Source organism: Suncus etruscus, chromosome X, assembly GCF_024139225.1.
Source record: "Suncus etruscus isolate mSunEtr1 chromosome X, mSunEtr1.pri.cur, whole genome shotgun sequence".
Classification (NCBI taxonomy): Eukaryota; Metazoa; Chordata; class Mammalia; order Eulipotyphla; family Soricidae; genus Suncus; species Suncus etruscus.
In genome coordinates this window covers 94059992-94082832 of record NC_064868.1, presented here as the reverse complement: position 1 = coordinate 94082832, position 22841 = coordinate 94059992, and the positions used below count along the sequence as shown (strand labels likewise).

Here is a 22841-nt window from a genome sequence, read left to right as displayed (position 1 = left end):
TATTTGGCGCTGGATTCAAATTTAAGAAACTGCGCAGGGAAAACCAGAGGTCGAGCACCGCGTGGGGGAGTGGAATGTCTTAGGTCCCAGTTCGGTCCTTTCATTCACCAGGGCGAACTCGCTGTGGGCAGGGGCGCCCCCTCCTGTCTTCCCTTTGGGCTAGGAGAGCCCCGCCCACCACTGATCGGCCTGCCCCGCCTCTCAGACCACGCCCACATTTACCGGTCCCACCCCTTTCCCAGCCCGCCCCATGCCCGTCCGTCATCCTGCCAGCCCCGCCCGCGCTCCGCCCTCGCCTCCCACACTTGAGCTTCCGTTTCCGCTCAGCTCCGCTCCGGGCCTGTGCGGTTCCGTTTCGGTTCCGCCCCACTCACTTCCGTTCCGGTGTTGTCTCCGGTTCCGCCCCGTCTGCTCGCCTCGCAGAAAGCACCGCCCCCAAGTCTTGGGCTGGGCAAAAGGGTCTGGCTCCTGATTGACAGTAGGACCAGCCAGTTAGCCTGTGACGTAGGTGGGGTGCGGTTTTGAGCGCGAAACATGGCCATGGCCGGGCTAGGCGCGGGCAGCAGCGATTGCAGGGAGGACGGGAATGAGAGCAGCGTTCTCGACGCGGCCGTGGAGGTGTACGGCAAGCTGAAGGTGCCAGTACTGCGGGGTCCCAGCTGATGGCTGGAGGGCTGCGGGAAGCTGGGCCCCTAGCACAGTCCCGGTGACAATCGGAGCCTGCGTTAGGGGGGCCCTGCTGGGCGCGCGGGTCCAGGTGTCTCGGGCTGTCCCCAGGGCCCGAGTCCAGCAGTGTGAAACAAGAAGCAAGGGCCACACGGGATGGGCACCGGTCAGACCTCCAGGAGCTGAGGACAGGTCTCTGCCCTCCTGCTCTAAGGAGGTGGGTGGCAGGCCTAGACCAAATCCTAGGGGGTTATGGGGAAATTGTTTGTGAAGGTGGGGGGAAGGGCAGCAGGACCGCAGCGTCTCCCACTGTCTGACTGGCCTCATGCTTGTTTCCTCATGCTCTTAGGACCTCAACTGCCCCTTCCTTCAGGGGCTCTACATCACCGAGCCTACCACCATTCGGGAACTGCTGTGCACTCCCTCCAAATTCCGCCTGGAGATCCTGGAGTGGATGTACAGCCGGTAAGGGCACTCCACAGCTCATATCTCTCTTCTTTTTTTGTAACCTTATTGATTAATTGGTTTCTAGGCAACACCCAGCGGCGCCCAGGGATTACTCCTGGCTCTGCACTCAGAAATCGCCCCTGGCAGGCTGGGGGACCACATGGGATGCCGGGAATCGAACCGGGTCCCTCCTGGGTCGGCTGCATGCAAGGCAGCCCTAACACTGTGTTTTTTCTCCAGCCCCAATACCTCTTCTATGGTAAAGCTGACTCAATAGGAGAACCCCCCTATAGCTCTTCACTGCCCCCCTACCGGCCTCTACCATTTTCCTTTGCTATCTGCCCCGTGTTCTGTAGCCCTAGCTAAGGGCTCTTGCTGCCCTTGGCATGCCCAGCTCGGAGGCTGAGGGGCTGTGGACTTGGCACTGACCTAGTGACATACAGGGACTAGGGCTCAATTGCTTAGGCCTTCAGTCCAGGTGAATTTGTGTGTGTCAGACCCTTGCTAAGGCAGCAGCTAGCCCAGATGGTCCAGAACCCAGAACGTTCTGTGAAATGGCTGCTCCTGGGGGATTGGGTCTGACCCATGAGGTGGTCCTGTCTGCCCTTCAGGGGGAATTAGGACAGGCCCTGGTGGGGAGGAAGGAAAGGTATTTTCCAGTTGGAGCCTTGACACACCATTGCTCTTGGCCTTGGTTGATGTTTTCTCTTGTCCTGGAACTTCCTATCATCTCTGCTTGACACACATACGTACTCCTATATACAGAGAGAGCCTGCAAAACCCAGCTCACCTAGACCATCTATGCAGAAATCTTCACTTTCCAGGGTGAAGCCTATGCCATCTAGCTCTCCTAGGCATGGAGAACTGCCAGGGCCAGGCACCCCCTCAGACAACTCCTGTCATTCCCAGACACCCACATGGTACAGTGGCTTGGAGATCATGAGCAAACATACAGGCCCAGTGTGCCATTTTTGGTTCCTGGGCCACTTCTGGCACCCTCAGGAGCTAGGGCTTTAGTGGCTGTCAGAGGCTGTATGCAGATGGCATCTGCGCATCTGCATTACAGGGAGGAAGTGGCATCTGCTTTGGGAGGGGTGGGCTGCAGCTTTAGGATGATTTGGGCAGCCCTGTTGTAAAATTACCCCACACGCTGTATCTCCAGCCCCAGGTGAATGAGTCTGAATCAGGGTCACACAAGAAATAATCCAGACCAGGCTGAGAGTGAAACATGTGTAGCCTGGCAGTCTTCTACCTAGTATGCCACTAGCTGCCTGCCAGAACTACCTTTTTTATTGAGTACAGAGATCACCCCTGGGTGGGTCAGTAAACCCACCCAGGATTACAAGTAAGACAATCTTTGTTTTGGGTGAAACCAAGTTGTAAACAAACAGATATAAAGAAACCAGGGATAAACTGTTATAGGTAAAATAAAGTGTAACCCAACACCCTTTGAGAAACCTTGGATCTTGGTGTGAGGCAGGGACAGTGTGGCTCAGGGGTCCAGCTGGTGGGTTTTAGGTGAACAGGCCGGGGGCAAGGGACTAACAGGGAGGTCCTGGTAGGCACCAGGCGCATTATGGTACTAGGTCTGGAGTCTATCCCTGGCCTGGAGGGGCCTGGCCCAATGAGGGGGCACATTGCGGGGAGCTGAGATGTGGAAGGCCTGGCTGCATCCTCAAAGACTTTTTTTTTTTTTTTTTTTTTTTTGGTTTTTGGGCCACACCCTGTGACGCTCAGGGGTTACTCCTGGCTATGCGCTCAGAAGTTGCTCCTGGCTTCTTGGGGGACCATATGGGACGCCGGGGGATCGAACCGCGGTCCGTCCTAGGCTAGCGCAGGCAAGGCAGGCACCTTACCTTTAGCGCCACCGCCCGGCCCCCTCAAAGACTTTTAGTGCCATTTCAAAGGAAATTGGGTGACTGAGGCTGACTTCAGGCCTATGGCTCTGTCCCTCAGTGGACCCCGACTTTGCCTTTGTTATTACTGTAGGAAAATGCACCTTCAAAAGCCCTCTCTGGGTCTTGGCCCTCCTGTGTTTGAGACAGGTGTGGGCTGTGCCCTGAGAGCATGTTGGACAGCCAAACTGTCAGACCACCAGTGCTGTAGATTCCAGGTCCCAGCTCTAGCAGATGTGGGAAGAGTGGGAGGCATGCTCAGCGGGGCCCCTGGGGGGTGTCTTTCCAAGCTTTGGGATAACCCTGTTGCTTTCCTTCTTGGTGACTCCCTGGTTCCCTGTGGGCATTACCCACCAGGCTGAAGGGGCAAGTGGGCTGACTGGCTTGGCTTTTCCATCTGGGTACTGCCAAAGGGCTTAAAAACAGCAGTGGACCAAAGGGTATGCATGCCCCAGAAAGGGCAGTGTAGAATGGGGTGTCAGCCGGCCTCCAAGAATCGAACCTGTACTCTTTTCTCAGTGCTTATGGCTTGGCTAGAAGTTGGGGGACACCATGCCAAGACCCCTGCAGGAGGGGTGACAGCAGCTCGAGGGTTAGACTTGAATCCCCTCTGTAAAATCTGTTGTCAAGTGAGCCTTTTTGCGAGTGCTCTCAGGTAGTGCTAAGGGCCCAGGTGGGGAAGGGGATCCTAGGTGGGGCTGAGGCCCAGCTGACATACATGTGCAAGGCAATCATCTTTGGGTAGAGACACAGCAGCAAGCTCAGGGGTCGAGGATGGAAGTGAGTTCAGTGTATCATGGCCTGAGACTGTCACTCAGGTCCTAGCCCAAAAGGCACCCAGTACAAGCATGGTGCCTGAAGGGCCATGTTTTCCCTGCAGCGTGGACCCCTCCTGGAAGGACAGGCTCGAGGAGCTGAAAGGTGCCCCAATGGAGGCCAAGATCCGAGGTGAGCATGCTGGGGGGAGGGGGAGACTGTTCTGGGGCGTCACGGGTCCTGTGGGCGTACGGGTCATGGGTCCTTCTGCCCCTCCAGAAATGGTGGAGTTGGGCTCTGAGTTGCTGCTGTGTGGCCCCCGGGACCACAAGCTCCTGAAGGTAAGAGGTGGTATGAACCTGCTCCTTCGACACCCCCCTGGGTAGGTAGAGTGTGCCACACCCTGGCCTGTGGCATCATCACACTCCCAGAGTAAGAGTTTGCTTTTCTCAGGTGGGCAGCACCAACCCCTGTTTCTAACTGTGCCCCCTCCCTTGCCTCTACCCCCCACTTGGACTGGCCTCCCGGGTTGTCTGCTGGGACTGTTTAGAACTAAGCCCTTTTTAGGTCCTCTGGTCTGTGGCGAGGAGTGTGCTGGGTCTTTCAATCACTCTGGAACTTTCCAGCAAGTGTCAGACTGTTCATTCCCACCTGTAGTCCTTGGGTCCTCAGGTCTCTTCCCTGCAGCACCTGTCATGTTGCTGCTCACCCTCTCGGGCCACATGGGGTACCATCACATCAGCTTGTGTGTTGCTGTCAGCCAAGCCCACAGTCTTAGCTGGGCCTTGCTGGCCCCACTGACAGCCATGAAGTGGTACATTCTGTTTCCCTGAGAAATGTCCGCTTTGAGTTGCCTGGTCTCAGAAGCTGAGACTCCCCACATGCAAGCCGATGAGGTGGATGCCAGTTTCGGTGCATGAATGGGGTGGGCTCAGCACTGTCAGTGCGAACTGGCTGGGGGCTACACATGTCTGCATGGCGGTTACCCTTCTAGGTGGCCCCCATCTCACCTTGCACCCGGGTCTCAAGGTGCACACAATTCCAGGGAGAGCAGCTGTAGGGCCTCACTGTGTTGGGTGGCTCTAGCATTCAGTCTCAATCTGCTACCAGGATGCTATGTGCAAGGTTGTGTGGTCAGTTATGGCCCTCAGGGGAGCAGCTGGGAGTTGGCCTCTCAGACTGGAACTCAGGGTGCAGATATCTCACTTAACCTTGGAGTCCTGAGTCCCCCCTGGCCCAGAGGAATCTTGCGCTCCTGAGAATGGCCCCTATGCTGCCCCTGCCCGTGGCCTTCCCTTTGCAGGGCCGGGATTGTGCCCAGAAGCAGCTGTGCTTCATGGACCAGCTGCTGATGGCAGGCCAGAGCTTGGCCAGCGCAGAGGCCAACTGGCCTAGGTAAGAGCTCTGGGCTGTCTGTGTGGGGGACATCAGCAGGGTTCCGCCTCTTGCCCCCCATGACCAGGGCTGTGGGGGGGCTCTGTTTGCAGTGCAGAGGAATGCTTGGAGGACCTCCAGGACAAGAATGAACTGCTGCTGGCCAGTGTATTCTCTCTGGGCCACCCACAGTGGCTCCTGAGCCCCGCCTGGGATACCTGGCCCCTGGATGTGCAGCCCCTCCACTGTGGGCTGCACAATGACCACAAGGAGGTGCTGCAGCCGTGCACCCCACCTGCTTGTGACTCCCTGCACTGGAACCCACACAACCAGCTGCTCCCTTTCCAGGACACTCAGGCTGGCCTTTCGGCCCGGCAGGCGCAGGATGAAGTGAAGAAGCTGGTGGTGCAGCTTCAGGAGTCAACAAGCAGGCTGGAAACACTCAGGAGCGAGGTGAGAGAAGGGGCCAGGCAAGCCCGGGGGCAGGGGAAGAAGGGGGAGCAGGGGACAGTGGCCAGGCTGGGCATGCCCTGGCATGTTGCTCGAGCAGTTGTACTGGCCTGGTTTCTGATTTTCCTGAGGTGGAACTGAAGCCCCCTTGATGCCAGAGCTGGGGCCAAGGTGTTGCAAGCTCTCTTCACTCCTAGTCCTCTTCTGCCTCCAGCCTTCTGTTTCTGGGGGACTGGGGGATACGGGAACTTGTTTGGACAACCCTATACACTTGTTTTTTTTCAGTACCAGGAACAACCTAAGCAGGAGGAGTGTGTGAGCTGGACCACGGCTGGAACCCTGGACCAGACGCTGCGCCTTGTCACCTCAGACTTCTATCAGCTCATCCTGGCCTTCCTGCAAGTGTGTGAACACGAGCTGGCCGAGTGCTATCCGCACCCCAGGCCCCAGCTGCACCTCAGTGGACCTATCATCCAGACCATAGACCAGATCCTCACCTCATACAGTCAGGTGAGCAGTACCCCAGTCTGGGCCTTGGTGGTGCTCGTGTCTACACCTTCTGCCCATGGAACCAGAGCTGGGGCCTGCCTGGAGGGGCACTTGCACCCTCTGCCAGAGCCTGGTACTCAGGTGCTACTGTGGTTGCAATTTGGGGTTCAGCTTCCACACATGGTGCTTGAATTTTTGAAGTCTATGCCTTTTTAAGGCAGTGGGCAATTTGGGCCACCCCCAGTGATGCTTAGAACTTACTCTTAGATCTGTGCTCACAGATCAGTCTTGCCTAGGCTTGAGGGAGTGTATGTGCTGCTGGGGATTGAGTCCCATTTAGCTGGTTTTAAGACAAGTGCCCACCCCTCTGTGATAAGATTTTTTTATGGCACTGCCCTTGAGTCTTTGTTTGAGGGGGCAACCCTGCAATCAGTGCAGGGGTGTCCCACAGGTTACATGTACAAGGCAACTTCTAAGGTTGGTACTTGTTCTGGCCCATTTTGCCTTTTTCTGGCTGAGCAGTGGGGTCTTTGGTGAGCCCTGGCCCATGACCTCCAATTGGAAAGCCTCTCCTTTTCCTGTGGGGTTCTGCCCTGGGCTTCCTCCCCTGATCTTGGGAAGGGGTAGGTGGGAGGCAGGAGCCATGAAGAGCACAGGCCCCATCTGCCTCCTTACCCAGCTCTTGAAAGTGGTCGTGGAGGTCACTGCTGCGTCGGGCCAGGCAATGGAGATGGTGCAGTGGCAGCCGTGCGAGCAGCTTTGCTGGGCCAGCAGCATCTCCGTGGAGAGTCTCGGTAAGTGGCCAACAGAGGTGCTTCTAGTCCTGGCTCTGGCTCCTAGTTCTCTGTGCCCCCTTTGGTTCATCTTCAGGCACCTGTGACAGAGGAAAGGGACCTTGCCCTGAGTGCTGCTCCCTGCCTTGTCCCTGACTGCTATGTGAAGTTGGTCATTGTCACGTGCAGGCCTTGGCGAGAATTCTCGGGTTGGTTTTGAATTGGGGCTTCACTGAGGGGAGTCCTGGGCAGTCTGTCAGTGCTGCTCGACCGCAAGGAGATGCTGTTAGGGGCTAAAGGGTCGTCTCGGGGCCAAGCATGTCAGGATCAGGGTGTTCATGCTGGGTCCTTGTCTCCTGGCTACCTGGACTGTCTTTGTGTGCTCCCTGATGCCTTCCAAGTCTGCCTCTGCTGAGCGATCTTTCCAGAGAATGTGGTGGGGAACAGCATGGATGGAGAGCATGTGCCCTCTGTGCGTAAGCCTCCCCAAGTTCACAGATACCCATGGCCCCTGGTCACCACCAGGAATGCTAAACTACTTCGGGCCCCTCATATTAGGTGGTGTGGTCCTGTTAAGAAAGGGTTTTTGCCAGAGTAATAGTACAGCAGGCACACGGCTGAGCTAGGGTCAATCCCCAGAACACCCGATTGTCCCCTGAGCCTGTGAAGAGTGATCCCTGAGCACAGAGCCAGGAGTAAGCCTTGAGCACCTCTCTCTAAGTGTGGCCCCCAAATCAAGAAGAAGATGCCTGATGAACATGTCAAGGTGTGGCAGGGGCTCAGCACAGGACACCCCTTTGTATGACTTGGGGTTCTCATTATCCATCCATCAGTTGAACTGGCTCCTATATTAGTTCTTCTTGTTTCTGGGGTGCAAATCCACATTAATGGAAGGTTTGGGCCTGCTAGGAGAAGAAACAAGGGCTAGAACAGAGAGATACTGCCAAGATATGGAATTAGGTGCATGTGGCTGGCCCAGTTTCATTCCTGCCACTCCATATGGCCCCCTGAGTACTACTAAGTGTGGCCCAGTCCCTCCCCATAAAAAATGGGCTCTTGTTGAATCTTGGTACCCAAGAATATTCTAATAAAAGAGTTTGGTATTTTATTTTACATTTCTTCTAAGTGAGATGACTTTTTTTGAGGGGGCAGCAGGGTATGCTGGACAGTGCTTATAGCAGCTACTTTCAGCTCTGCCTTGGGGATTACTCCAGTAGGTGTTGGGGAGACCAGGTGTTGTAGGGTGCAGCCCATGCCTCCCACACACACAGTGAGTGTGCTTTGAAAGTGCTCAGCCTGGAGAGCTGCTTCCTTGTAGCATGTGGAGGATTTGAAAGCAGGTGCCTGTATCTGCACAGCCCTGATCGGGAATGGAACCTGCAGCCCCTCTCAACTCCTGCTGTGCCGACTTGGCATACATTGAGGTTGGAAGGTTTCCTTGGTTGTGGAAGGAAGTGCTTGACTTCCACTAACATGAGCGCTTGTACCCTGGTCAGCACCTACCTGACTTTTTCTACCTTGGTGGGCATGGGGCATCTTGATTTGGGGTTTCTGTGTGCAAGGCAAGCGTCTTTCTTGCTTTGTTATTACTCTGGCCCATTGTTGGGTTGGTTTTATTGGACCATCCGTGGCAATACTCAGGGGGCTACTCTGGTGTGTGAGGGGTTCTGTGGGGCCAGGGAGAGAACTTGGATCTCTGGCATGAAGAGACTTGGCATGGCCCTCTTGAGTTATCCCCGGCATTCTTCATCACACTGATTAATTTTCTGTGGATCCACAGATGTCCCAGCACCCGATGCCAGGTGTCCTCTCCTGCTCACGTGACTCAGAGAGTTGCACATCTTGTGTAGGGGTCCCACAACTCCAGTCTGCTGTTTGTGTGTGGGTCCCATTTCTCCAATCTGCTGTTTGCCTTTATCATTTAATTATTTTTCTATTTTTTTGGCCACACCATCTATGCTCAGGGTTTACTCCTGACTCTACACTCAGGAATCCCTGGCAGTACTCAGGGATGTTGGGGATGAGACCTGGGTTTTCCGTGTGCAAAGTAATCACCCTGTCTATTGCATGGACTCTCCAGTCCCTGCTTTTGCCTGTTTTTAGCTGTACTGATCTTGCAGTGCAGATAAGGCCATCAGCAGAGCAGCTGGTTCCTCACCCACTTCCTCTGTGTTTCTATTGGCAGAGCTGTGCAGCTACTCTCTCTCCATCCAAGGGTCTGCCACCCACTCACCTACACACCCACAGAGGATACTCTGGGCTCATTACCCTGCCTTCTCTAAACCTCCTGATGTTACCTGCCCGTCTGCTGTTCACCCCTCTCGGGCCACATAGTGACCAGTCTCCCAAAACTTCTTGTGTGTGTGAAGACACACATTTGGGTTTTTCCTACATTTCAGCTCTCACAAGTACTGCTACATATCCTACTGGTGGGAACATGTAAGTCTGAGTCAGTGCATGAATGTGTGGGGAATTTAGGAGAGAAGGAGGGAGGGAGGGAAGAAGGGAGAGAGAAGATAGAAGAGAGAGAAGACAGGAGGGGAGGCTGTTGGGATTTTATGGTGGTGCCATGGTGGAATACTGCCATGGTGGTTCCTGTAACTACCTTATCTCTGCCCTTTCTCGTGGAACAATCTCCCCTTGAGTGAGCCATTAGAAAGATGTCTTTTCTCTTTCTTTTCTTTACTTTTTTTTTAGAAAGATGCCTTTTCTAATTGTTCTGATACACTAAGACCCTTAGCCTGGGTAATGTAAGTTAGTTAGGTACCTACCCAAAGAATGTTCTTTAGCCTCTGACTCTTTGCTTTTTCTCCTGTTTCTGCCTCAAACCTTTGCAGTGTTCCTGATTCAACCCTGTTCACCCAGGGGCTTGTCCCCATCAAATATATTTAGATATTTGGGGGCTGTGGGAGTTGGGCAATACCTGGCAGCACTTAGAACTGGCCATCCCGTGCTCACTTCGGCAGCACATATACTAAAATTGGAACGATACAGAGAAGATTAACGTGGTCCCTGCACAAGGATGACACACAAATTCGTAAAGTGTTCCATATATTTTTTTTAAAAAAAGAACTGGCCATCCCTGGTTCTGTGCTCAGGAGTGACCCTGGTGGCTCTCGGAAGGTCATATGTGGTGCTGAGGTTCAAACCGGGGTGGGCAAAGAGAGCACTGTTTTCCTTATACTTCACCTCTTAGCTGGGTCTGGTGCTGATTGGGTTGGTTAGTGTCAAACCCTCTGCTCCTATTTCCTTCTCCCGCCTTTATGCTGATATTTGTTTATATGATATTTGTTTTCTGGCAGCGAGTATGCTGCATGCCAGGGATGGACAGTGGACATCAGTGTCTATGTGTGACAGTGCTTCATTTCTCTGTGGGATTGGCTCCTGGCTGCTATCTCTTCATCCCTTTTCTCTCCAGAAAATTCAATTTTTTAGTTTGAACAAGATTAAGAATACTAAACTATGTTCACAAATTTGTTGGAATAGTTTTAAGGTGAATCTACTGAGGAAAATGAGATTTTTTTCTTTTTTTTTTTTTTACAGTAGCAGTTCTTTTAAATTCAACATTGAAATAGAATTTTCTTTTCTTTCCCTTTTTTTTTTGGTTTTTGGGTCGCACCTGGCAGGGGCTACTCCTGGCTCTATGCTCAGAAATCGCTCCTGGCAGGCTCTGGGGACCATATAGGATGCCGTGATTTGAACCACCATCCTTCTACATGTAAGGCAAATGCCCTACCTCCATTCTCTCTTCCGCCCCCCCCCCCATTTGAAATTTTATTTAAACACTGTTGTTTACAAAGTAGTTCATAATACGGCCATTTCAGATATCCACTATTACAATTACCAATCCTACCACCAATATTATCTTCCCTCCACCAGTGTCCCATGTTACCCCTCAACCCCCTCAGTTTGTCCCCTTAGCAGGCACAATCTAAATTGCTTTGTATTGCTTATTGCAATATGTCTCTCTTAATGGTGTTACTGGAGTTATTGCCCTTGGATTTGCTGAGCTGTTAGGTGCTAGTAGAGGCTTCTGTGCTAATGTTTTTGCTCATTACTTTTTTGTGCTCGTACTGGACTGCCAGTACTGGGAACTTTGGAGATGTTATGTGGCTACATATGCAGCCTCCCTCCTTCCCACAGCCAAATCACTAGGTTGATTTAGCACCATGGTGCTTCAGGCCTACCAAATTTGGCATTGAGATAGCTTCTTTAAAATTGGCTGTGGAGCCAATTGTTAACATTTGAGTAAAAGTGGATGTGGTGCGTGGACCACTGGGTTCTCCAACAGGGTTGAATTTGGGCTTGTTCCATCCTAAAAAGGCTTCAGTAATCTGGACCAAATACCAGGCCTGCCAGGTTTGGTGTGGCAGTGGGTTTCCTCTGAAACTGCGAGGCCACTGTCTCTTCATTCTGAAGTTATTTTGTGGGTGGTTTTCAGTTGCCCTGGGACTGTCAGAGCTTCCTACATGAAACCTGCTTCACCTTATTTCTTGTTTTTAAGGTTCTCTTGGTCTCTGGTTTGGGGCCATTTCATGATGCCTTGTCAGGCATTGCTCTGAGTTGATCTCATTCAGAGGTTTTGAGCTACTTTAAGGGGACAGTGCTCACCTAGTAGTGTTTGGGAACCATGTGCTACTGGGGTCCCTGCTTGCAAAGCTTTTGAAGCCATGTCCCCAGCCCTGTTCCAAGTTTTCCAGCAGAGCAGTTTCAGGTTCTTCCCCACACCGGAAGCAGAGTGCAGTGCTTCCTCCTCCTCCTCCACATTCTGCCTGCTCAGCCCTGGGTGTGCACAGCCCTTGCATGCACCATCCCTGCCTTCCCGCCCTGCGACTCATCCCCATTGCCTGGGGCTGCTGAGCCTCTGCCTCATCTGCCTGGGAATGTCTCCCAGGAGTACTCCTGGTAGGAGGCCTGGGGTCTCCCCATCCCTTTCTATGTCTTCACATCTCTCCAACCCATCTGGTCCTGGAGTCACAACACTGCATCATTCTGTCTTTCAGGAGGCACATGGCCTCTGCGTTTCCACCACCTGTTCTGTGCCCAAGCCCAGGAATAGGCCCTCAGCTCAGGTGCCTCCTACTTCTGTGCTGAACAGGGCCGGGCTCTGTAGAGTGGGATAGGCACAGAGTGGTATCCAAGTTGGGGGAATCACACAGAGAAAACCTCATGAACCCCAGGTCATCGATTGAGCCTGATGCTTGAGGGTGGCAGGCAAGGGACCTAAATACCCCCTTGATTTGAGTGAGCTGACCCTGCCATGAGTACGACCTAGCCTGCTTCAGCATCTGTAGGTCACAGTCAGGTTGGCTGCCCTCACCACTCTCGCTATTTCTCTGCTCCACAGCCAGAGATATTGAAGAGCTCCTAGAGAAGTACAAGGTGTCCGGAGACAAGCTGCCCAGTGGGGACCAGGCCTCTTTGTCCCAGAGCCATTTGCAAGAGGAGCCCTCGGGACCCCTCAAGCCCAGTGTGGCCCCTCAGAGCACAGAGGAGGCGGGTGCAGAGTGGGACAGGGCTGTGAGCAAATGAAACTGCTTTCATCGCCCATCTCCTGCCTCCTCTTTGTTCCATGGCTTGCACCCACTCTGGGTTCCACCCTGTCCTGCTGCCTGGAATCCCTTTCAGGCCTCTCTCTTGGGGTTCCTGGACTCTGCCCCTCTCCCTACCTGGCAATTGTTGCTTCTGTTTTATCATCTTCTCACAGCCTCACTGTGCCCCTACCCTGATACTCAGACCTCTGAGGGCCCCCCCACTGACATCCTACCATTCTCCCTAGGTTGGGTGTGTCCTGCTTCCTCCCCAAGATGCCCACCTGGCACAGCCCATGGAAGCGATGCAGGTGGCCTGACTGGTTGTCCAGGAAGCTGCTCCCAGGCTTCTGGGTGACCCAGCATCTCTCTGTGCCTGCCACAGCCCCATCCGGTTCAGAGAAGGAACCTCGTGTGTCAGCGGGAACCAGGGGACCCAGTCCAGGCCTCCTGGTTCTGCTCTGGTGCCTTATTTTCTCAGATTTTCCATGGCATCCCTCTTCTGTCTAGGCAGCCAGGAACCCTGCCCCCTTCCAGCCATGTTCTCAGAAACCCCAGACCGGTGCCTCTGTCCAGACCAGCTCCTAACGCCTGGCCTTCCCCATTAAGGGACCTTGGATGCTGTTTCCTGCCCTAAGGGGGAATGGGCACCCATCTCTGAGCCCTCTGAGCCCCTGTCCTATGCAGACAGGCCAACCAGGATCAGAGCTCGTGCCTGTGATGGTAGTCCCGCCCCTTGGAGCCTGCATGCAGCCCGGGCGCCTGCCTTCCTGTCTGTAAACACAGGGCGTGTGGCCCTGCGGCTGGGGGGCGAGTGAGTGAGGGGGCGGCAAGCCGGCCCCGCAGGTCCTGCGGCCTCGGGCCTCCCCATTGCCCAACAGGCAGCTGGGGGCGGGCCGGGTGCTGATTAAAGGGCGCCCCGAGCAGCCTGCGTGGAGACAGGTGTCCCACAGTGCAGACAGCCGGTGAGCGCCCGCCCAGGTAAGCTGCCGGGGCCCCAAGGCAGGCTCGGGCCAGCCCAAGTGCCAGCCTGAAGGAAAAGAGCCATGGGTGGGGGCTGGTGCTGGGCAGCAGATGGGGTACCTACAGCAAGGCGCCCAGGCCAGGCTTCTTGGATGGGACCTCCTGCGGGACCTGTGGCCACTTTTGGCAACTTTAGGCGGGACACAAGTATCTGGTGTGCCTGGCTGGGTGGCGCCTGTGGCCTCAGCCTTGTGTCTCTTGCCTGGCAGCGTTCGCTTTCCTCTCCTGTGAGCGCGTCACCATGTCCGAGGCGTGCAGGGCCGAGACCTTTGTCTTTCTGGACCTGGAAGCCACAGGGCTCCCCAATGTGGATCCTGAGATCGCCGAGATCTCGCTGTTTGCTGTCCACCGCTCCACCCTGGAGAGCCCAGAGCGGGATGAGTCTGGCACACCGGTGCTGCCCCGGGTCCTGGACAAGCTGACGCTGTGCATGAGCCCACAGCGACCCTTCACAGCCAAGGCCAGTGAGATCACGGGTCTGAGCAGCGAGGGGCTGGCACAGAGTTGCAAGGCCGGCTTCGATGCTGCCGTGGTCAGCACGCTGCACGCTTTCCTCAGCCGCCAGCAGGGCCCCCTCTGCTTGGTGGCCCACAATGGCTTCGACTATGACTTCCCGCTGCTCTGCACAGAGCTGCAGCGCCTGGGCGCCTGCCTGCCTACAGATACCGTATGTCTGGACACGCTGCCTGCACTGCGGGGCCTGGACCGTGCCCACAGCCATGGCACTCGTGCCCAGAGCTGCAAAGGTTATAGCCTGGGCTGCCTCTTCCGCCGCTACTTCCAGGCTGAGCCGAGTGCTGCCCACTCTGCCGAGGGGGATGTACACACACTGCTTCTGGTGTTCCTGCACCGTGCCACGGAGCTGCTGACCTGGGCTGATGAGCAGGCACGCAGCTGGGCACACATTGAGCCTATGTACATCCCTCTCGAGGGCCAGAACCTGGAGAACTGAGCGGACTGTGGACTGGGCACTGCCTGTACTGTGACCACCACCAGGCCCCCACTGGGAACACAGCATCACTGTCCACTTTCCTTCTGGGTTGCCCAGATTCCCTGCACCTGCCAGATCTTTACCTGGCCTCACAGCTCTGGAACCTCAGGAGCCTGCCTTTGGCTACTGCTCTGGAGTGGGCCATGGTTGATCTGCGCCTGCATCCTGTTTGCCAATAAATCTGACCTATTTCTCACCAGCCCCCTTCATGCTTATGAGGCATAGTGCTAGACCCCTGCCTGGCTGGGGGCCCCAACACTTATTTGTCATCCCTGGGGCTCAGGAAGTCAGCAGTGAGCAAGGCCAGGCCAGGAATCTGCCTAGGAGAATGGTGCCAGTCAAGCCTGGAGGTGCAGCACCCAACTGCCTCTTCCAGCAGCAGGGTGATGTGTGATAGGGCACCCAGCCACCACCACCACCACTCCTGCAGGGCCTGGCATGGACCAGCCAAGTGACAGGAAAGCCTGTGGGGTGCCGACCTGAGTCCTGAGCTGTGTCCACCCTTCTCTGCCTTGGCCCCATATCAGCTCTTACCCCTCGGTTTGGGAAGCTGACTCCCCTCATCCTGGAGTGTCCGGAAGCTGAACACTAATGCAGGTGAGAAGGGACAGGTTAGGAGGGGCCACCACGCCCAGGGTGACTCACTGTGGGAGCCAAGCTTTGAGCCTGGAGCCAGCTGGGCCCGTTCTGGGACCCTGAAGTAGGTCAGAGTGGCTTGAGACACTGTCATGCACTGGGTGGCAGGATAGCCTGCCCACACAGGCTGCCACTATAGGGCAAACCTCACAGGAGCAAACAGGGAGGTATGGGAATTAATTTATAATTTAGCATTTCTTTGGGGACGAGAGCAAGCCTGGAAGGTGAGGAAAAGAGGGGCAACCAGGGAGGGGTGCAACTTGGGCTGAGCAGCTGGATGTGGCAAGTGGGAAGGTGGCTCATGTGGCCCAATGTTAACTACTGGACTCTGCTCCAGAGAGACTGCCATGGGGGTGGGATGGGGTGAAGTACCATGAGGATCAGGTGCCCAGAGAACATGGGATCCCCAGCCTCAGGCTGGATCCACTCAGCTAGCAGATACCACCCACTCACCAAATGGGTGATGCCCAGGAGGGACTTGAGCCCAGCCCCACAATGCTTTCTGGTTTGTCCTACCTTGGGCCAATGGCACCGACAGGCTGAGGCTGCCTGAAAGTCTGCTGTGCCCATAGGCAGGTGACAACGGTTTCTCCAGGAAAGGAGGGAGTCATGTGTATATGCAAGTCCTCTTGAGCATGCACAGATGGGTTTATGGTGCATTGACAAAGGCACACAATTAGCAAACAATAGAGCTACAGCATACACGAAATTACAGTGAAGGTCAGAGAGAGAGAGGACAGGGCTAAGGTATCTGCATGTATGTGGCTAAGCCCAGTTTGACCTCCCCTGAGCCTTTTTAGGAGTGACCCCTGAATAGAGAGCCAGAAATAAGCTCTCAGAACTGCCAAGTGAGGCTCTCAGAAGAGGAAACCACAAAATTACAGTAGGATTCACAAGTGGCTCTTCACACATGTCCCATTGATCCTGAGTTTCTTCACTGAGTTTGGGCCTCCTCCACAGTAACCTATGAATGATGGTGTCATCATACCCTGTGATAATAGTGCCAGGACACCCCATGAATGATGGTGCCCTGAACCTTCTGAATGATAATGCTTTGGTGCCCTGTGAATGAGGGCAATGCTATGGAACCTCCTGAATGATGGTGCCAGGAGTACCTCCTGAATGATGGTGGCAGGTTACCCTGTGAATGATGGTGTCAGGATACCCTGTGAATAATGGTGCCAGGGTATGCTGTGAGTGATGGTGCCAGGGTACCCTGTGAATGAAGGCAGTGCTCTCCTCTTGTGGCTGAAACTTTCTTGATGTCATCGAGTAAAAGCAAAGCAGAACAGCCACCAGTGGCTGCCGAAACATTTCCTCTGGGGCCCTTCCATGCTCATAACTCTACTATGAGCACAGGCCTTTCCCACTGTATTAATCAAACTGAAATGGGTGGGGTGGTGCCACACTGCCACCCAATGCCCCCAGGGCACAGGTTGCTGGCCTGGTCATCTTGTAGCAACAGGACAGTGAATCTGGAAGGCCCAGGCACGATGGTAGGCACCGTGTCCTTGGCACAACACTTTGCAAGGCTGTTGGTAGTGTCTGCAAACGTGACCGCCTGGATACAGCAGTTCAACAGCTATCCTCCCTGGCACTGTTGCTCTGCAGCGTGTGTGTGTGTGTGTGTGTGTGTGTGTGTGTGTGTGTGTGTGTTGGGGTGGGTGACCACTTAGATGCGCTGTGAGATGGCCCGGATCCGCAGAGCCAGCACTACTGCTCTAGCCTTGGCCAAATATGACTAAGGTTGTCCAATCACATAAGACCACAGTGGACCACGCCTATGGTCACACAGATGTGGGGCAGCTGGCACAAGCCTCCTCCTTGCAAGAGGGGATGTCCAGTAAAGGGGCCACCAACATTTCTGGGCTTACTGCAGGAAACCCTGCATTGAGAACAAGTAGCACCTGCCCTAGACAAAAAGCACTGAGCAAAGACTGATGACTTGTAGCAGGCAACATGTTGCCTGCTTCTGTGGGCCCTTGGTGCTATTTCTTGCAAACTCTCTTGGCATCTCACATGCCTGTGAGGGGATTTGGCACCTACCCCATGGCAGCATTGTGCACTTCCATAGGCTCCTTCCCCCCCAACATGTGTCTCCATCCATGCACACTCATGCAGTTTTACCAGATGCTGTTTTTCTTTAAAAGTGGGGTGTCATGGGCCTGGAGAGATAGGACAGCGGTGTTTGCCTTGCAAGTAGCCAATCCAGGACCAAAGGTGGTTGGTTTGAATCCCGGTGTCCCATATGGTCCCCCGTGCCTGCCAGGAGCTATTTCTGAGCAGACACCCAGGAGTAACCCCTGAGCACCGACGGGTGTGGCCCCAAAACAAAACAAAACAAAACAAAAAGTGGGGTGTCAGAATAAAAATAAAAATAATTGGGCCCAGAGAGATAGCACAGCGGCATTTGCTTTGCAAGCAACCAATCCAGAACCTAAGGTGGTTGGTTCGAATCCCGGTGTCCCATATGGTCCCCCGTGCCTGCCAGGAGCTATTTCTGAGCAGACAGCCAGGAGTAACCCCTGAGCACCACCGGGTGTGGCCCAAAAACCAAAAAAAAAACAAACAAAGATTATAAAAGAGTGGGGTGTCAGAGATGGAGCTAAGGCACTTGCTTTGTACATTTACAACACAGATTTAATCCTTGGCATTCTCTAAGGTCTCCCAAACACCATCAGGAGTATGAATGTAGAGCCAAGAGTCAACTGTGAGCACTGGTGGGTGTGGCCCCAAAGCAAAAAAAAAGTGGAGATTCACACTAAGCAGTTCTCAGAGATCACCAGGTCCACACCTGAGTATGGGAGTAGGGGGGTCGTACTGGGTGATTGGGATCAAACTCAGGGCCTCTCCCACCTTTAGGCACATGCACGACTACAGAGACTACTGACAATAGATGCTGCTTTTATTTATTTTGTGGTTTGAGGCCACACTGAAGATGTTCTGTTTTTTTCCTGGTTTGTACTCAGGAATCATGCCTGGTGGTGCTTGGGAGGCCATATGGGGATGCTGCTTCATCTCTCCAACCACTAGATGCTGCTTTTCAAACATCCTAGCCCTTTGGTTGCTTAATTCTCTGAAGTAGCTGGAGTACATTACCAAATTCTTCAGGATCGGCGATACCCGTCTTTTCTTTTGTGTGCAAACCATTGGGCGTTTCCAACCTCAAAGCCTGGAGGAGCGGCAGTTAGGTCAGGGTTTAAGTTACTAGCCTTGCATTGGGCCCACCAGGTTGACCCCCTGCACTGCTTGGGGTACCCCAAGCACTGCCAACAGTAAGACCTGAGCACAGCTGGATGTGACTCAAGTTCCAACATTTTTTTGTTCTGTTTATTGTAGGCTACACCTGGCAGCTCTCAGGGGTTACTCCTGGCAGGTTCAGGGATGCTGAGGTTCAAATGCCCTCCATGCTGTGCTACTGCTCTAGCCTCACCTTTTATTTATTATTTATTTTTTTTGGGGGGGGGCACAGCTGGCTGCACTAAGGGGTGATTTATGACTCTGCGCTCAGAAATCATTCCTGGCAGGCTCGGGGGACCATATGGGAACCTGGGAATCAAACCCAGGTCTGACCTGGGTGGGCAAATGCTCTACTGCTGTACTATTGCTCCCCCCTTTAAAAAGAAAAAGTCTGGGGCTGGATTTTTTCTGCCTCATTTCAGATCATCTCTTATGAATCCCATCAGTTTTCTAGTTTATTTGTTTTTTTGTTTTGTTTTGTTTTTGCTTTTGAACCAGCTGCTCACAGGACCATCTCAAAGTTTCCAAAGCTTCATTGTTTAAGATCATCTCTTTTATCAATTCCATCAGTTTTCTAGTTTTTGTTCTGTTTTTGGGTCACACAGTGACACTCAGTAGTTACCCTGAATGCTCTGTATTGGGCTAGGGATCGAACTGTAGTTTGACCATATGCAATACCAGTGCCCAGACCTCTGGAATTACTCTGGCCCAAGTTGGTGTGCCTTTTTTCTAGTTTCTTTACATTAAGCTGAACCTCCTTTGTGGACTGACCCCCCCAAGTTTTCAGTGTCCCACCACTTAAATTAAGTTCCACTTGCAACCTGGCTTGATCTCTCACTTTGTCACTCCTCACAAGTGCTGGCTGGACTGAAGCTCTAAACTGTGTCCCCAGGTGTCGTGGTCCATTTCTGGTTGCAGCGGCTAAAGGCCTGAAGCTGCTGGAGGCTTCGCTAAGACAGGAGTGTGCATGGCACTCTCTTTTACAAGGCCCTGGCCACCAGAGGGCCCCCTGCTTTTCTGCAAGCCTCTGGCCCTTGCTGTCACCCAGCTGCGTTTCTTCTCCCAGGGGACCCCGCTGGCTTCTGGAATTTCTTTCCTTCCTCATATGCCCAACAGGAACCTCAGGAACCTTTGTGGCCTGCGGGATCTTTCCATCATTTTGGCCCCTTGAACACAATTGGCAGTAGCCACTTTAGGAAGCTTTGGAAGTTTTGAGACGTTTCTATGACCGGCAGGTTCAGGCGCGTGGGTAGGGCAGTACTCAGGTGAGAGAAAGCAGATGCCAGCAGAGAGTCTGGATTCCTGGTTCCCACTCCTGGGCACATTTTCTTTCTTTAACCTGTAGGTCTGAATCGAAGGTGCCTTTCTGTATTGCGGAGGTATAATGGCACACCCCAAAACTTCACTTACTTCATACAACTCCGTTCACGTATGCAAAGCCCCCCACTCCTGAACGGATGAGTGTGCGTATCCGAGGTCCCCACTTCCTATATTAGTTTCTAGCTGCCTTCGGGAGCCAGGCCTGGCTGCTGGCTCCCGGGCACTCTTGCATAGCGGCACAGTGGCACAGTCAGAACAGTGCCTGGCAGGGCTTGAGAGAGGTGCCCTCTCCTGGGCTCCGCCTATCCCAGGTTCTCTCCCCTAGTGTGCAGTCAGTCCCAGTGGGCTGCTTCCATTCCCCGGGAAGGTGACTGGGCACAGAGCTGCAGGCACTTTCAAAGAGCCGCAGCCCCGGGTTCACCAAGGGTAAGATCCTTGGCTCCGTGCTCAAGGAAAACCCGAAATCTACTTTCAGGCGTCCTGTTAGGTCCCGTTTACACCTTGATTGGTTATCGATGAATCCTCAAATATCTCCCAGAATGAGAAATTGATTCCCATTCCCCTATCCACTTGGGAGGGGGAGATCTTGGTAATATTTATCCGCAGCAAATAATCCACACAGACAGGAGGGTAAAGGGGTAAGAAGGTCGGATGCAGAGTCCTTTGTCAGCCTACTACCAGCTCCAAAAAACACCTGGAGCCAGCCAGTAAACTCGACCAAAAGACCCCGAGCACCTCGCTCCCAACAGTGCCCACCCTAAAAGGTAATAGGTAGGACAACAGGTGGAGATAATAATTTATGGAAATAATTTCATGTATAACAGCGTCCCAGCTCTCCCACGGTCCCACCTCTCCGCCCTCCCACCTCTTCCTGCAGGGTTCTGCCAGCTCGGCCCTCGGCTTTCCCAAGGTCCCGCCTCCTCCCGAACCCCATGCTCTCACAGTCCTGATTCCTTGCCCCTCTCCCTCCAGCGCCGCCTCCACAACATTCCCAGGGGCCCAGCTCCGCTGGCCGAAACTAACAGGCCCCGCCCACAAACAGGCCCCGCCTAGGCGCCTCCACCGTCCTGTCCCCTACCAGTGGTCGGCCACCTACGGCTAGGGAGCCACATGTGGCTCTTTACACTTTTAATTTGGCTCTTCTGTGTGCCGGGCGGCCGCTCCAAGCCTCTGTCAGTGCGCGCCCTATGTGGCTCTCAATATAAATGTCAATCGTGGTTTTGGCGAGATTTGGCTCAGTTGAAAAAAAAGGTTGCCGGGCCCGGAGAGATAGCATAGCGGCATTTGCCTTGCAAGTAGCCGATCCAGGACCAAAGGTAGTTGGTTCGAATCCCTGTGTTCCATATGGTCCCCCGTGCCTGCTAGGAGCTATTTCTGAGCAGACGGCCAGGAGTAACCCCTGAGCATCGCTGGGTGTGGCCCAAAAACCAAAAAAAAAAAAAAGGAAAATAAAGGTTGCCGACCACTACAAGACCACCAGGGCCCCGCCTCAAGCCCCGCCTCCTGGGTCTTCCGCGTTACCTGGGTACCTCCTCCCGAGCCCCTTGGTCCCCGTCCCTGCTGATATACAGTGTTTCCAAAGCCATGACTCCCTCTAGCACCCCAAACTTTCAGTGTCCTGCCACTTCCTTTGCCCCACGCTCCCCTGTGCCCGGCGGTCCTATGGGTGAACAGCCAGCGTGTAAGCCCCCTAGAGCAGCTGTGGCTCTTGAATGTGGGCCCAGCTCACGGGGCCCAGCTCACCAGGGCTGGTGTAGGGTTATAGGTCTGTAGTCAGTAACTGTCCTTAAAGAGACACAAGGAGGGCAGGAGGGGACTGTGAGTAATTTGGAGAGATGTGGCCACAAGCTAAGGGACACATGGGGCCCCCGAAGGGTCATTTGGAGTGGATCCTGGAGTTTGGATGAAGCCTCTAGAACAGAGAAGATGCCTGGGGAGTCCAAAGTCCCCCTGTCCTTCTCTCTTTACTGGCTTCCACTCCCACTATCACAATAACTGTTCCTCAGAGGACATATGCCTTCCTTGGCCAGTGTGCCCTGGTGTCTGCTGTCTCTGCTCAGTGCTCACTGAAAGAGGGTGCCTTTTCAGCTTTCTCACAAAGCTTTCCAAGTTTCTCAAGAGGATGGGCAGGGCTTGGTTTGCCAACTCCCTTAGGACAATGAAATCCACTTGGATGGGTCTTTCTCTTTGTGCCACATTTGGAATGCAGTAAGCTAGCAAGCCTGATTGTCTTTAGTTTTTTTTTGGGGGGGTCACTAAGTCAAGCATTCTGAGGGGAAAGAACCTCCATGGCGGGATTCTGGCCCCTGCATGTGAATCTCTCCTCCTGGTGGCTTGGAACTCTGCCTATCTCAAGCCTTGGGGGGGTCCATGATGGTACCTACCATCTGAGGGAACCTGATTGTGCCACTCCAGGGCTTTGGGCAGGACTGCCAACTACTGGTGGAAACCCAGGGCTCTAGAGGTTCCAGAAGAGGGTTCCTCCCGCCTCTTTATGGAAGGGGGGTGTTGTTGTCACAAGTTGCAATGCTCACTCCTTGCTCTGTGTTTAGGGATCACTCCTGGCTGGGTGCCTTACCTTTGCACTATCTTTCTTTCTTTTTCTTTTCTTTTCTTTTTTTTTTTGTTTTTGGGCCACACCTGGTGGTGCTCAGGGGTTACTCCTGGCTGTCTGCTCAGAAATAGCTCCCGGCAGGCACGGGGACCATATGGGACACCGGGATTTGAACCAACCACTTTTTGTCCTGGATCGGCTGCTTGCAAGGCAAACGCCGCTCTGCTATCTCTCCGGGCCCTGCACTATCTTTCTGACCCTTCGTCTTCTCTTGCAGTTCTTGAGGGAGCTGTACCCCCCCCAGACCCTGCCTTGGTTTTCATACAACTGTTTCTTCCCAGGTTTTGTCTCAGAAAGACCCCTATGCTGACAAAGGACCCAACCCCTACACTGCAAATACCCTGTTTCCAAAGGAGGTCACATTCTAAGGGGGTTGTGGGTATCCAGTTAAACCTATACATAGCCCAGTATTATCAGTTAGTTTACTCAATTATCTTTCCAATTTTCTCTGGGGATAAGAGTCCACTTTTGTTCAGCAAACTGTGGAGCAAATGAAGAGATATGGCTCGCACTGGATATGACAATTCTGTCCCTTGCTTGCCCATCTGACTTAACAGTACCATGATTCCTTTTTGCCAGATTTGAGTGAAAATTCGCTGATCCAGGTTCTGGGAAAGCTGTTGGTTTGTTAGAGAA

The 22841-nt window shown here is 53.8% G+C and overlaps 1 protein-coding gene and 1 non-coding gene across 2 annotated transcripts; both read left to right on the top strand.

Annotated features, from left to right (window-relative positions):
* The first annotated feature begins 341 nt into the window (after positions 1-341).
* Positions 342-14591, top strand: LOC125999437 (HAUS augmin-like complex subunit 7). The gene is made up of 9 exons (XM_049767496.1): positions 342-636; positions 1016-1131; positions 3889-3956; positions 4044-4105; positions 5068-5159; positions 5252-5591; positions 5874-6098; positions 6757-6871; positions 13614-14591. The coding sequence occupies exons 1-9, from the start codon at positions 535-537 to the stop codon at positions 14354-14356; spliced, it is 1863 nt and encodes a 620-aa protein (XP_049623453.1). The 5' UTR covers positions 342-534; the 3' UTR covers positions 14357-14591.
* LOC126000231 (U6 spliceosomal RNA) lies at positions 9801-9907 on the top strand. Its single transcript, XR_007492588.1, has one exon. It is a non-coding gene; the product is annotated as a U6 spliceosomal RNA (small nuclear RNA).
* Positions 14592-22841: the final 8250 nt, after the last annotated feature.